The sequence below is a fragment of the Bactrocera dorsalis genome, chromosome 3 (assembly GCF_023373825.1).
Source record: "Bactrocera dorsalis isolate Fly_Bdor chromosome 3, ASM2337382v1, whole genome shotgun sequence".
NCBI lineage: Eukaryota > Metazoa > Arthropoda > Insecta > Diptera > Tephritidae > Bactrocera > Bactrocera dorsalis.
The window spans coordinates 61517386-61529343 of NC_064305.1; the positions used below are offsets into that span (position 1 = coordinate 61517386).

Genomic DNA, 11958 nt, shown 5'->3' on the forward strand with positions numbered 1-11958 from the left:
CAAGATTTGATGAGGCAGCCAGTGCTGCCATTTTGTGGGCCGGGAGTGTGGCATAAGCCGTGTTTGAGGCGGTTTTTGTCTAAATATGTGTTTGAGAAGTATGATTTTGAGTGTGAAGAAGAAACTATAACTAGTATTTACAAAAGTTCATTTTTTACTGTTTTCTAGTTTTTTTTAATTGTTAACATTTTCATAATTTTTTAAATTTTTTAAAATTTTTGAATTTTTTTTTTTTAATTTTTTTTTGAAATTTTTTATGCTTTTCAATTTATGTTTGCTTTTTCATATACATGCCTGTATATTTATATCACATAACAAACTTTTATTATTATTATTAATTTTTTTAATTTTCTTGCTTTATATTTTACACCTCTACGCTTTAGCAACTGTTAATTGCCCCTCCCTACCCCAATTATTGCACGCGTCGTCACATTTGAAATGCCCGAAGCTCAGAGCATACGCATCTCAACTGTCAACTTCAACCTTCCAGCTCACTCCGCCTTTCTCTCTTTAGAGTGACGCTTACGGTATCTGCCCGTTCATGCGCATCTCAAGCTCCTCCTCTTCTTTCGTCAACGGCACTGTGGTGTGATTGTAGAGACCTTGTGCCATCAGCTGCAGCGCGAGTGGATTTTTCGAGCCTGAGGATTTCTTGATTTTAGCGCGTTTATTCTGGAACCAAATCTTGATTTGCGCCTCATTCAGACCCAATTCGGCGCTCAGCTGTTGACGGCGACGCTCGGTGAGGTAACGATTTTCATTGAATTCGCGCTGCAAAGAAAGAATAACAAAATAGCGTACAATTAATGAGCTGTGTGCGTAAAGAAGAAGTAATAATTTTTTTTAAGAATTCTTGTATAAATACTATATGTTGCATGTTCGTAAATATTTTCAAAAATCTTAGTATAGACAAAAGCATCAACAAGTCACAGGCAATGCAAATCAATTATTTGCGGTTAAATGCTGCGCAGTCTCAAAGGGCAGGCCAGCGGAAAGAATCTTGAAGTTGAAGAAAGAATTTTGAAGACAAACTCTTCGAGACCCCTCTAGGAGTGAAAATAATGTATTGACCATAGCTAATTGGCGGCATAGAGCGCAGACAACAGGACAACGGAGGCAGTTAAGCAGTTGAGGCCGAGCAATGAGCTGCCAGCACACACACACACCTACATATATACATGTAAATATGCATTTGAATAGTTCGACATTAGATTTCCGATTGTTGGATGTGCGTGCGTGAGCATGTAGATTTGTTGTGGTTGCCGCATGCTCAGCACGTAATCTTCTTGAATGCCGTTTTTTCCTGCACAGTGTGTCAGAGGCGTGTTTAATTGGCTTGACAGATAAGCCTAACTGCTTTTAGCTGCTTTGCGCACAAAATATTTACACTCTGCAACGTAAACTAGTTTTGGAAGAAATTGTATTTTTTTGCTTTTTTCTTATTCGCCATGCGCAACGGGTGTCCAGTAAGCGCGTTTCTGGGTTTAGTAAATATTTTGTAAATATGGAGGCAATAAGAAAACAGTCGATTTCGGAAGGATTTTATAGTCGACAAGGAAGTGGCCAATTAGACAGGCGTGGAGTTGTTGTAAAATTTTGAGAAACTTAGTTAATTTTACAATTGAAGTTAAATTATATTAATTAATTTTTATGAAAATGTTGAAATTAATTTAATTAATTTTATAATTTAATTTAATTTAAATTAATTAATATTTAAATAATTTTTTTTTAATGTTTGAAAATTGTAAATTGTAGAAATGAAGTTTAATTAAGGTAGTTATTTGATTTTTGTAATTTAAATTTAATTTAGAAAAAAATTAAATTTAATTTAAAAAATTTAGAATTGAAGTTTAAGTAAATTAATTGATTTTATTTAATTATTCAAACATTTTTTTTTTAATTTTCTGAAAATGCAAAAAGCTTGCTAATTTTGGAAAAGAAGTTTAATAAAATTAATCATGTATTTAATTTTTTTTAAATTATTTTTGAAATATAATTTAATAATTTATATATATTTTAATAAAATGCAAAAAACTCGTTAATTTTGGGAAAAAAATAATAACATTAATTAGGTATTTAATTATTTAATTTTATTTTTAGAATTGAACTTTAATTAAATTAATTATTTAATATTTTTATTTTTTATTTGATTTTTATATAAAAGATTTAGTTAAATTTTCATTTTTAGTTTAATTAAACAATGTAATTTTTTAGTTTGAAATTTTTAATTTTTTTGATTAATTTAAAATGTTATTAATTTAATTATTTTGAGAATTGAAGGCTAATTAAATTAATTTTGCTTATGTAGATTGATTTTTATTTTTATTTTTTAATTTTTAGCTAAATTTTGTAAATTTTAGTAAGTTTACTTAATTTTTTTTTGTTTTAAATCTTAAAATTTTTATTTCAAAAAGAAAATTAAAAAATAAATTAAAATAAATTTACTTTAAAAAAATGTACTAAAAAAATTTAATTAATAAAATTAAAATTAATTAATGTAATTAAAATTAATTGTTTTTAATTTTACTTCAAATGCCTTAATTTTAAATTAAAAATATAAATTTTTATTTAAAACTAATTTCTCGCTTAAATTAATTAGAATTTTAATTTTAAAAATTAAGAAAATTATGCAATTTTAATTAAGAAAAAAAAATGCTTTCATCAAATAAATTTAAATTTGTTTATACAAATTTCAATATTTACCTTCAAACGTGCCAACTGTTCGCTGGAGAAGGCGGTGCGCGGCCGTTTCTCATCCGTAGTTTTGTCCTTTGGCTGCTTGGGGCGACGATAGCGTGGACCTGCAATGCAAGCAAGCAAAAAAGACACATGAAAATTAGCATATTACGCCTTAACTGATATATTAAATAAGAAATTAAAGCATATTTCACAGGAATTCCATAAATAGTTGCATACAAATGACATACAATGTACTTGTACATACGAGTATATACTCGTATGTATGTATATAAATATATTCTAATGTGAGCATTACTAATGTATATATAAATACTTATGAAAAAAAGTCTGTCTAAGTATGCATATAAGCAGAATTTAATTGCGTGGCACATGTCAATATGTCAGCTGTCAGGCGTTGACAGACAGTCAGTTGCATGCAACAAACAGCGCGTAGGCGGCAAGTTTACACAGAACAATTACTGCATGGCAAAAATAAAAGTAAAAAAAACATAAAGAATTCATAAAAAAGGACAATTCGCCGTGTCGAGCTATGGCTTTTCGCATGTAAATGCTCATGTGACTGTGTATGTGTATATGTAAGTGAGTCTTTAGTTGTATGTACTAAGCAGCATTTGCTTAGCCTTTGAGCGTTGCCGCTTTTGCCTTCGCTTTTTGCTCATTGTTCCGCTGGCAAATGTCAAAATTATCATACAATGTAATAATTAATTTTATTTATGTTTTAATTATATAAACTCGCCAAGCGCTGAATTAACTTGCTTAGTATGCTTGCTTAGCATATAGTTAGTACGTTCTTTAGCAATTGACTTTTGCCGTCGCTGGATAATTTATCAGCTGTCATGCATTTCTATTTCATTCTTATATTTACATATATCTTGTCTCTTTGGTCTTAAAGTAAAATTATTTAACATTTTTCACTCTTTCGAGTTTGAAAAAAAATTTGAAAATTTAAAAAAAATTTTTTTTGAATTTAGTACCAAAATATCATAAAAATATAATTTGAAGTTATTGAAAAAACTGAAAAAGTTTCAGTTTCCTTCCGAAAAATTATTCATAATTTTTGGCCTAAATGCATACATACGAGTAAGTATTTATATACAAGTTATGTGCATCGCATACTTGCTAGATATCTTTTATTGAGTTAAAAATGGTCAGCATACACATATACGAGCAGATTTATAATACATATGTACATACATATGTTTACTCCCACACACAATTTTTCTAAACTATCTCCACTTTTCTTCAAGTGTCTGACTTGTGTTGCCTGCTTCAAATCACTTTCTATACACAAAAACGCACCCAAAAATGCATACATGCATATATACGTACATATGTACATACCAAGCATACATACGTACATATGAGCACATGTGAATATACATTCATATATCTACATATTTATTTCCCCTTGTCTACATACGCGTAATACTCGCTTTCTTCGCACACATCTCAAATATAATACAAGACACTTCTCGGCTGCTATTTTCGGCCGTTAATTGATGAGTTAAGTGCATTTTTATGGTTTTGAATTGATTTTTAATTTGCTGTTGATTGAAAAATGAGCAGCGAGCGATAAATTTGTAGCTAGTTAAAAAATACAACAAAAAACTGAATTTTTTTAGAAGAAGAGGAAGCGCGGTTAGACACTTAATCGAACATGTATTTTATATTATGTATGTGTGTGTGTACTTTTCGGCGTTCCAATTAAATCTCACTCAATAAATGATTAATTGTGCCAGCTGCATATGGTATTTGGAAGATTTAAAAAATTTCGCACTGATTACGTTTTTAATTACAATGAACAATTTTGGAATTTTTTAAATATTAAAAAAAATTTAAAAAAAACTTTAAAAAATCATGAAAAAATTAATATAAAAAAAGAAATTTAAATAAAACTCAAAAAAAAAATTAAAAATAAAATCAAAAAAAATTTAAAGATGGTAATTTAAAGGAAAAATAAGTTAAAAAATATAAAAGAAGTATTTTAAAATATAAGCAAATAAAGAAAATAATAAAAATATATAAAAAGAGAAGACAAAAATTTAAAACATATATAAAATATAAAAATATAGAAAAAATGTATTAAAAAAAATTGCAATTTCAATGAAAAATAAATTAAAAATATAAAAATAAGAAATATCTAAAAATTAAAATAAATAATAATACATAAAAAAATTTATATTTAAAATAAAATAAAATAAAATTTAGCAGTTCAAATAAAAAATAAATAAAAAAGTTTCTAAAATTATAAAAAAAAATTAAACAACAAAAAAATAAAAATGTTAATAATAAAAATATGAAAAATTTAAAAAAAGCGAATGACAAAAAATAATAAAAAAATACAAAAAGAAAAAAAATAAAAAAAAAATTAAAACTATTAAAAATAGTAATGCATTTAAAAGAAATGAAGAAATATATAAGAAGTAATTAAAAATAAAGAAATACAAAAATTAAAATTATATAATAATAATTATTATTATATTATAAAGAAAAGTATTTAAAAATATGAAAATATGAACAAATAAAAAAATGAAAAATATCAGTAAAAAAATACAAAAACATAAAAAAGAATTAAAGATAGCAATGCTTTACAAAATAAAAAGATTAAAAAAAATGTATTCACAAAAAAATAATAAAATTATACAAGAATATAAAAAAACATTTAAAAAACCTATTAAAAATAGTATATTAGTAATATTTAAAAATAAATAAATTAAATTAATTAATTAAAAATAAAAAATAAAATTATAAAAACATAAAATACATAAAAAAATAACAATTAAAGATATCAATTCAAATAAAGAATACTAAAAAAAGCAAAAAACATAAAATAATTATTTAAAAACAAAAATTTAAGAATTAAAAAAAAATAAATTAAATAATAATAAACCTCACATTTTAATTCCAAATCTGCGGATAAACTCGCAATTAATTAAAATTAATTAACTAATTGCTTATAATAAGCAATTTTTTCCAACGCCAAAACAAGTTAAAGCACAATCAACATTTTTGCACAAATTACGGTAAATAAAAAACTGCAACCGCATAAATTTAATTTTATTTGAATTTAAATGATCTTGCGCTGGCACTCAGTGCCCCTAACCGCCCACCTTGCGAAATGTGCTTGAAGCCTTCGCGTTGCAACTTCCGTTTTCTACACACAAACACACACATATATGCATACACTTCTAAAGATGAACCCTATAATTTAGTTGCTAATTGCCGCTAAGCGGCCACTTTAATATGCACTATACTTTTATTGTTGTTGCACACTTTACTAACTGCTTATTATAAACGCTAAGCGCCTATTAATTCTAATTTTTCCCAGCCTGAGCGCCGCGAAACAAACGCTTGAAGATGCTGCTGCTTGCTGCTTTATTAAGTCATTTGCAATTAGCAAATCTAAAATTTAACAGCTCAGCGCCAACAACAGCAACAACAAGCACTTACAAGTGTGGCTTGTAGCAAAGTTAGAAGAGTGGCAAGTGATTTGCAAACGCCGAAGCTGCTAAACGCTTGAATTAGTCGCTTTCCAGTAGTTAGTTTGCTGCTTAGCAGTTTAGCATGTGAGGAGCTGTAAGTTAACGGCGCCTAATTGTGAGCTTGTGGCGGTGGCTTTAAGTGTAGCTGGAGCTGAACGGAGGGTGTTTTGCATATTTTAGTAACTTTTGTTGTTGTTATTTGGTAAATTTATGCTTGCAAATATTTTTATTAGCAGTAAAGGTGCTAATTGCCGTTATTTGCTGATTTTTTTTTATATTTTTAACCATGATAACCAATATATAACTATTTTATACCATTTTATAACCAATATATAACCAGTTTATAACCAAAACTCAAATTTTGTTTCGATATGAGTGATTGCTACTATATCATTCGTCCTTCGCCTGTAAACTTATGAAAATCATGTTACGTTATTTTGCATTTTAGGTGACGATACCTACATACATGTACACATTGCTATTCCTGTAGAAATTCTTCCATCAAGCCTCCCTTAACAAATTTCCTCTCCAAAAAGAAAAAAAACTATCCGATTTTCCTTTATTGTCACATAAAATTGTCACATAGCGGTTAGGCATCAAAGCAGCACATAAATAAGCGCACACACACACACGAACGCACGCATACAGCCATTGACAGGCCTGCTATGTAAACATTGATACGTGACACAGCAAGGGGGCCCCTTTGAAATCGAAGGATATGCCGAAAGTCGCCACTATGTGTGAGTCCTTTCGTGTCCTTCGGATTTGCTTTTTCGAAATGTGGATATTTACAGTAACTTTTGGCCAGATTTGACCTTGTGTTGTAAGCGATTATATGGCATTTTTGTGTCATGGATATTTTTACTAGCAATTTGAGCAATTTTTCAGGTTACCAAGTCTTATGAGTGTATATATGTACATATGTATGTGGTAATGTGAGAGTAAATATTTTTATTGCAGAATGTGCAATTCGAAAATATAAAAATTAATATACTTATACATATGCAATATAAAATGACCTTCAAACATTTTTGAGAGAAAGTTAAGTCTGGACTAAAGCAGTTTTTTAGATAAACACTTTAGAGACAACAACTTAAAATTGCATTTTACTTCAGTAAATACCGTTACTACACTTTAAAATAAATTTTCCTGCCAAAAATCAAATCTAATAATAGTTTTACTCGCTGAGAAGCGCTACCAAATAAGATTTTCAATTAAAATTCACACTCACCGGAGCTGGGACGATCGCTGTAGCGCGTACAATACACCCACGCCGGCCACACTTCATTCTTGCCACCGTCCGTAGTCGTAGAGCCAGCCTCGGAGCGTGTGTCATCGGACGACTCCATGCCAGAGTCGCGACTCACGGCCGATGGCGGCGGTATTGGTTGCGGGCTGCTGCTTTTGCTGGGCAAACTGCGGCTGGTGGGCGACGAATTGAGCGAGCTGCCCGCCGATGTGGACGACGACGCGCTGGACGCATTGGAAGCGGGTGGTGGACTGGCTATGCTCGATGCGCTTGCCGCGGACGATGAAGCGCTCGAACAAGCTGGCGCCGCGACAGTTTGACCAATCTGCGAGACTGCCTTGCAGAGTGAGCCTAAAGCGGATTTTTCCATAGCGCCCATACCGCCGACGGCAGCAGCGGCGGCAGCGTTTGCAACGGACTCACCATTTTTCAAACCACCTGTTGGTGGCAGGACACCACTGCGACGCATGCGGCTATTGACGATCTCTTCGTGGATACGTGGATAGGCGGCGGGATTGAAGCAGTTCAAGAAGTTGGCGCGTTCCAGCATCATAGCCGCAGTGGCGGCGGCGGCCGCCGCTTGTTGCTGTCGACTGAACTCGAGCAGATCGACGCGTGTAAAGGCAGATGGTGTGGCGGAACGTGCAGCATCAAAAGGACGAAATATGCTATTCGCATGCAAGTGCGTTTGTTTCGACGCGGCGCCGGCGCCAAGCGACTCATTACCGTTGCGGCTGGCCGCCTCGTTGCCACCAAAGCGATCGCTAAGTATATTGGAGATCGAGAAGGCGAGTGTGGGTTTGGCGGATTGCTGATGTGCGGGTGGTGGTGTGCGTTGTGTGGCGCCACTAGGTGTCGCATCATCCACATCGTCCACATCAATGTCGTCGTCTTCATCTTCCGCCTCATCCTCCGCATCGTCATCTTCCGTTGTGTTGCCACGCATTTGTGCGCTGCCAGCAAGCGCATCACCATGAAAACTATCACCTATAATCGAGTCATTCTCTTCCTCCTTGATAGTCATAGTCGAAGCGGGTGTAGATGACGGTGTGGAGGTGGCGCCTGGTGAAGCCGCCAAGCGCTGTTGCAATGTGGCCGCATGATTGGCCGCCGCCAAAGCGGTCGCGGCAGCCGCATCGAAACCGGGATGATGATGGAAAGCGGCGGCATTCACCAATTGCTGCTGATGTAGTTGTTGTAATTGTTGTAGATGATGCAAATGCTGCAATTGCTGGTGTTGGTGATAGAGTGTGGCCGCAGCGGCGGCATTGCTGGCCGCGCTTACAGGATGTGGCAACATTGTGGGCGAAGTAGTAGCCGCGGCTACGTGTGGCGGTGGTGGTGGTGGCGGATGTGTATGCAGACTCATGTCCAGTACGGTGCTGGCGGCAGTTGGGCTAAATTGCAGTTGATGTATTTGCTGTTGTTGTTGTTGGCTGAGGCGTTGCGGCTGGTGCGGTGATTGCGGTAGGCCAGGTGGACTTGGAGCAGATTGCGGACTGCAGCGATCCTCTAGGGCCATTGGTAGCGGCGTGGCAATTTTGGCTACGATTTAGCGGCGTTGTAGTAAACGCAGAGTTTAATAATTTTTCTTTAAATTTTTCACAATTGGAAAGTTTTAGAAAATGTCACACTTGCATTGGAGCATATACGAGACTTGAACGAGCAAATATTTCTTTTGAGATTTTTTTTTTTAATTTAATTATTTTTAGTAATGTATTTTTAGCTTTCAAACACTTGTCACTTGACACTTGAAATATTCGTGTTATATTTGTTTTACGTTTTTGTTTAACGGTACACCGTAGGCGTTCACATTTGCACTGTGTTGGTCCAATTTGCTTCCACTCCAAAACACTTGTTTCTTGGTCGACGAGGCAAACACGTTTATTTCGTTTTTCTACTTCTTCTTTGCTTGTTTGCTTTCCGACTACTGGTTACACACGACTGCGACGCACACGTCTGTTCACGGCGAACGCAACGAGTAAATTAACTAATCACAGTTGCTTATCGTCCCAGCGAAGCGACAACTCCAGGCTAACGATGACGACTTCAGCAACGTTGAGCGACAGTCATAGGCAGTCACACTGCAGATTGAACTGTTAAGGCTGTCAAACGAGCTGCCAAGCAGCGCCTATACTCTCTCTCACACACATAGCGAGCGCTCGCGCACGCATGGCCAGCCGAATGCCAGCCCTAAATGCTGTGGGTGCGAGTGAGCACGCCTATCTGCGCTGGTGATTGTTGTTGTTGCCGCGGCACAATTGGAGGCTGAGTTGTGGTGGTGGTTGGTTGTTGTACTAGCGCGCACGCTTGCAGTGCTGTGTGTGTGTGTTTGCGTACGCTACGAAGGCGGACGTTTTGACAGACATGCCGAGCGACTGATTGGCTTCGAAACGCAAATTGTTGTTTGTGGTTTCGTTTTTTTGTGTTTTTGTTTAACTTCTGTTACAGTTTTTATGTCTCACTGTTGACCGCGCTGCTGATCGATTACTTTGCTTTTGGACAGATTTGTTAGAACTGCTCTGGCGTAAGCTTCCGTCACGACTGATATGCTGATGAGCAGCTGATAGTTAGGCAACGCTGGTTGACAGCCTGATGCGTTGCTTGTGGGTTGTTGTTGTTGGTACTGAGCGCTCGCTTGATAAGCATGAGTTTTGCCTATGCCTCGCCGGCTGGCTAGTTAAGAAGCTGCGCTAAGAACGATGTTATGAGTTGCTAAGATTTTTTTGTTTTTTTTTTTTAGCGGCGTTTGTTGAATTGTTGTGCGTGTTTATTGAAAACGCGTATGACTCTATTTGTCGCTGAATAATAGTATTATTATTTGTAAGCCACTAAACTCGCGATTGTCTTCATTAGTCTTTGTAATTATTTTACATATTTTTTTAGCACTCAGCCCCTCGTAAATTTATTGTAACTGCTTGAGGTATTCAGTCAAAAACTGGAATTATTTGTTTATGTTAAGTGTTATTTTTTCAAAGGACTGTTTCTTAGTTTTTATTGAGGAATAAGAGATGTTTTTCGCTTTTTTTTCAAATTTTGTTGTTTCAGATGGGGTTTTTTATTTCACATTTGAGAGTTTTTCTTGACCTTCTGAGTAAATAACAAATATTATATTATTAAGTTAAAAGAAAACTTCTTATAAGAGCTTTTATTGATTTATTTTATAAATGGAGAAAGGTTTAGTTTGTGTAATTAATTTGAAGCATTATCGTAGTTGTTAGTGTTTTCTCAAAAATTTAAAATAATATAATCAATTTAATAACTTTTTGTAAATTTGATAATAAGATTTTTTTTGCATTTTAATGCATTTTTTATTAAAAATTTGTAAGTTATTTTTATTAAAATTAATTTTTTGAGTTATTCATAAAATTCCTAAGTTCAGGATCTGAATCTAAGGAGGGAAAGCAACCATTACATCAAATAAAATAAAAAAATAAATTTATATATTAACTTTTATTGTCTTTCACTTGTTTAAATACTTTATATACAAATTTAGATGCTTATCTGTATAGTTTTATACTTAGAAAAAAGTTCATGTAAGAGGAAAAGACACTTAAAAATATATAACTTAGGATTTTGTGTGCAAAAAAATTTTTTTAATTGTATATTTATTCACTTTTGTTGTCAATAATGGTAGAAATGGATTTTTCTCATTGTTTAAAACTTTTACAATGGTTTCGAAAAAAAGATACCTGCATTCATATGTGCCGATGTTGAACTTGCAGTACTTTTAGAATATTATTCCGATGCAAAACCGATTTTGTTATTAAAATTTGAATTTTTTTGTAAAAAAATCGAAACTTCAAATTTGAATTAAAAATTTTTATTTCGAAAAATGTAAATAATAATATACATAATTTTTTAAAAAATTTGAACTAGAAGTTTAAAATTTAATTTCCACTCCTAAAATACATAGATATATTTATAAAATATTTGTTTATTAAAAAATTCAGGTAATGAATACAAAAATATATAAATATATATTATTTTTGAAATCAAAAGTTGGAAAGAAAAGGCTCGAAAAGAAGAGATTTTGATATATATTTCTAACCGAAAAATTATAATTAAAATCAATTAAATGTAAATAAGGCAAACAATTCCAAACTAAGATGAAATTTTATAAAAATGTAAGTTTTCAAAAGATAACCAAAATAGTAAAATTCGAAAAACGCAGGCGCGAAAGAATTTAAAATTCAAAAGCACAACTTTATAATTTTAACTATTATTTTTTCAATCCGCCATTTAAGGTTACAATATGCACTTTTTATTTTTCATCCGAGTTTTGGGATTAAAAATTTATTTTCAAAATTTCAATTCCGCATTAAGGATTAAAATTTTAATTTTCTTTTTCAAAAACAAACTGTTTTTTTTTAATTAAAAATAATTTTTTTTTTTATTTTACGAAAAATATACCTATTTTAATTATATGTAAATAAAACATTTTTTAATAATAAATAATTTTATTTTTCATTCCGGTATTTGGGAAAACATTTTTTTTTACCAATTTGTGGTACTAAAAATTTTAGT

General features: G+C 32.5%; 1 protein-coding gene across 1 annotated transcript; it reads right to left on the bottom strand.

The window, feature by feature from the left end:
* Positions 1–260: 260 nt before the first annotated feature.
* LOC105233941 (segmentation polarity homeobox protein engrailed) lies at positions 261–10400 on the bottom strand. Its single transcript, XM_049453980.1, has 3 exons — positions 7414–10400; positions 2704–2801; positions 261–771 (listed from the first exon to the last, which is right to left on the bottom strand). Exons 1-3 carry the CDS (start codon positions 8951–8953, stop codon positions 523–525), a joined length of 1887 nt encoding a protein of 628 aa, XP_049309937.1. The 5' UTR covers positions 8954–10400; the 3' UTR covers positions 261–522.
* Positions 10401–11958: the final 1558 nt, after the last annotated feature.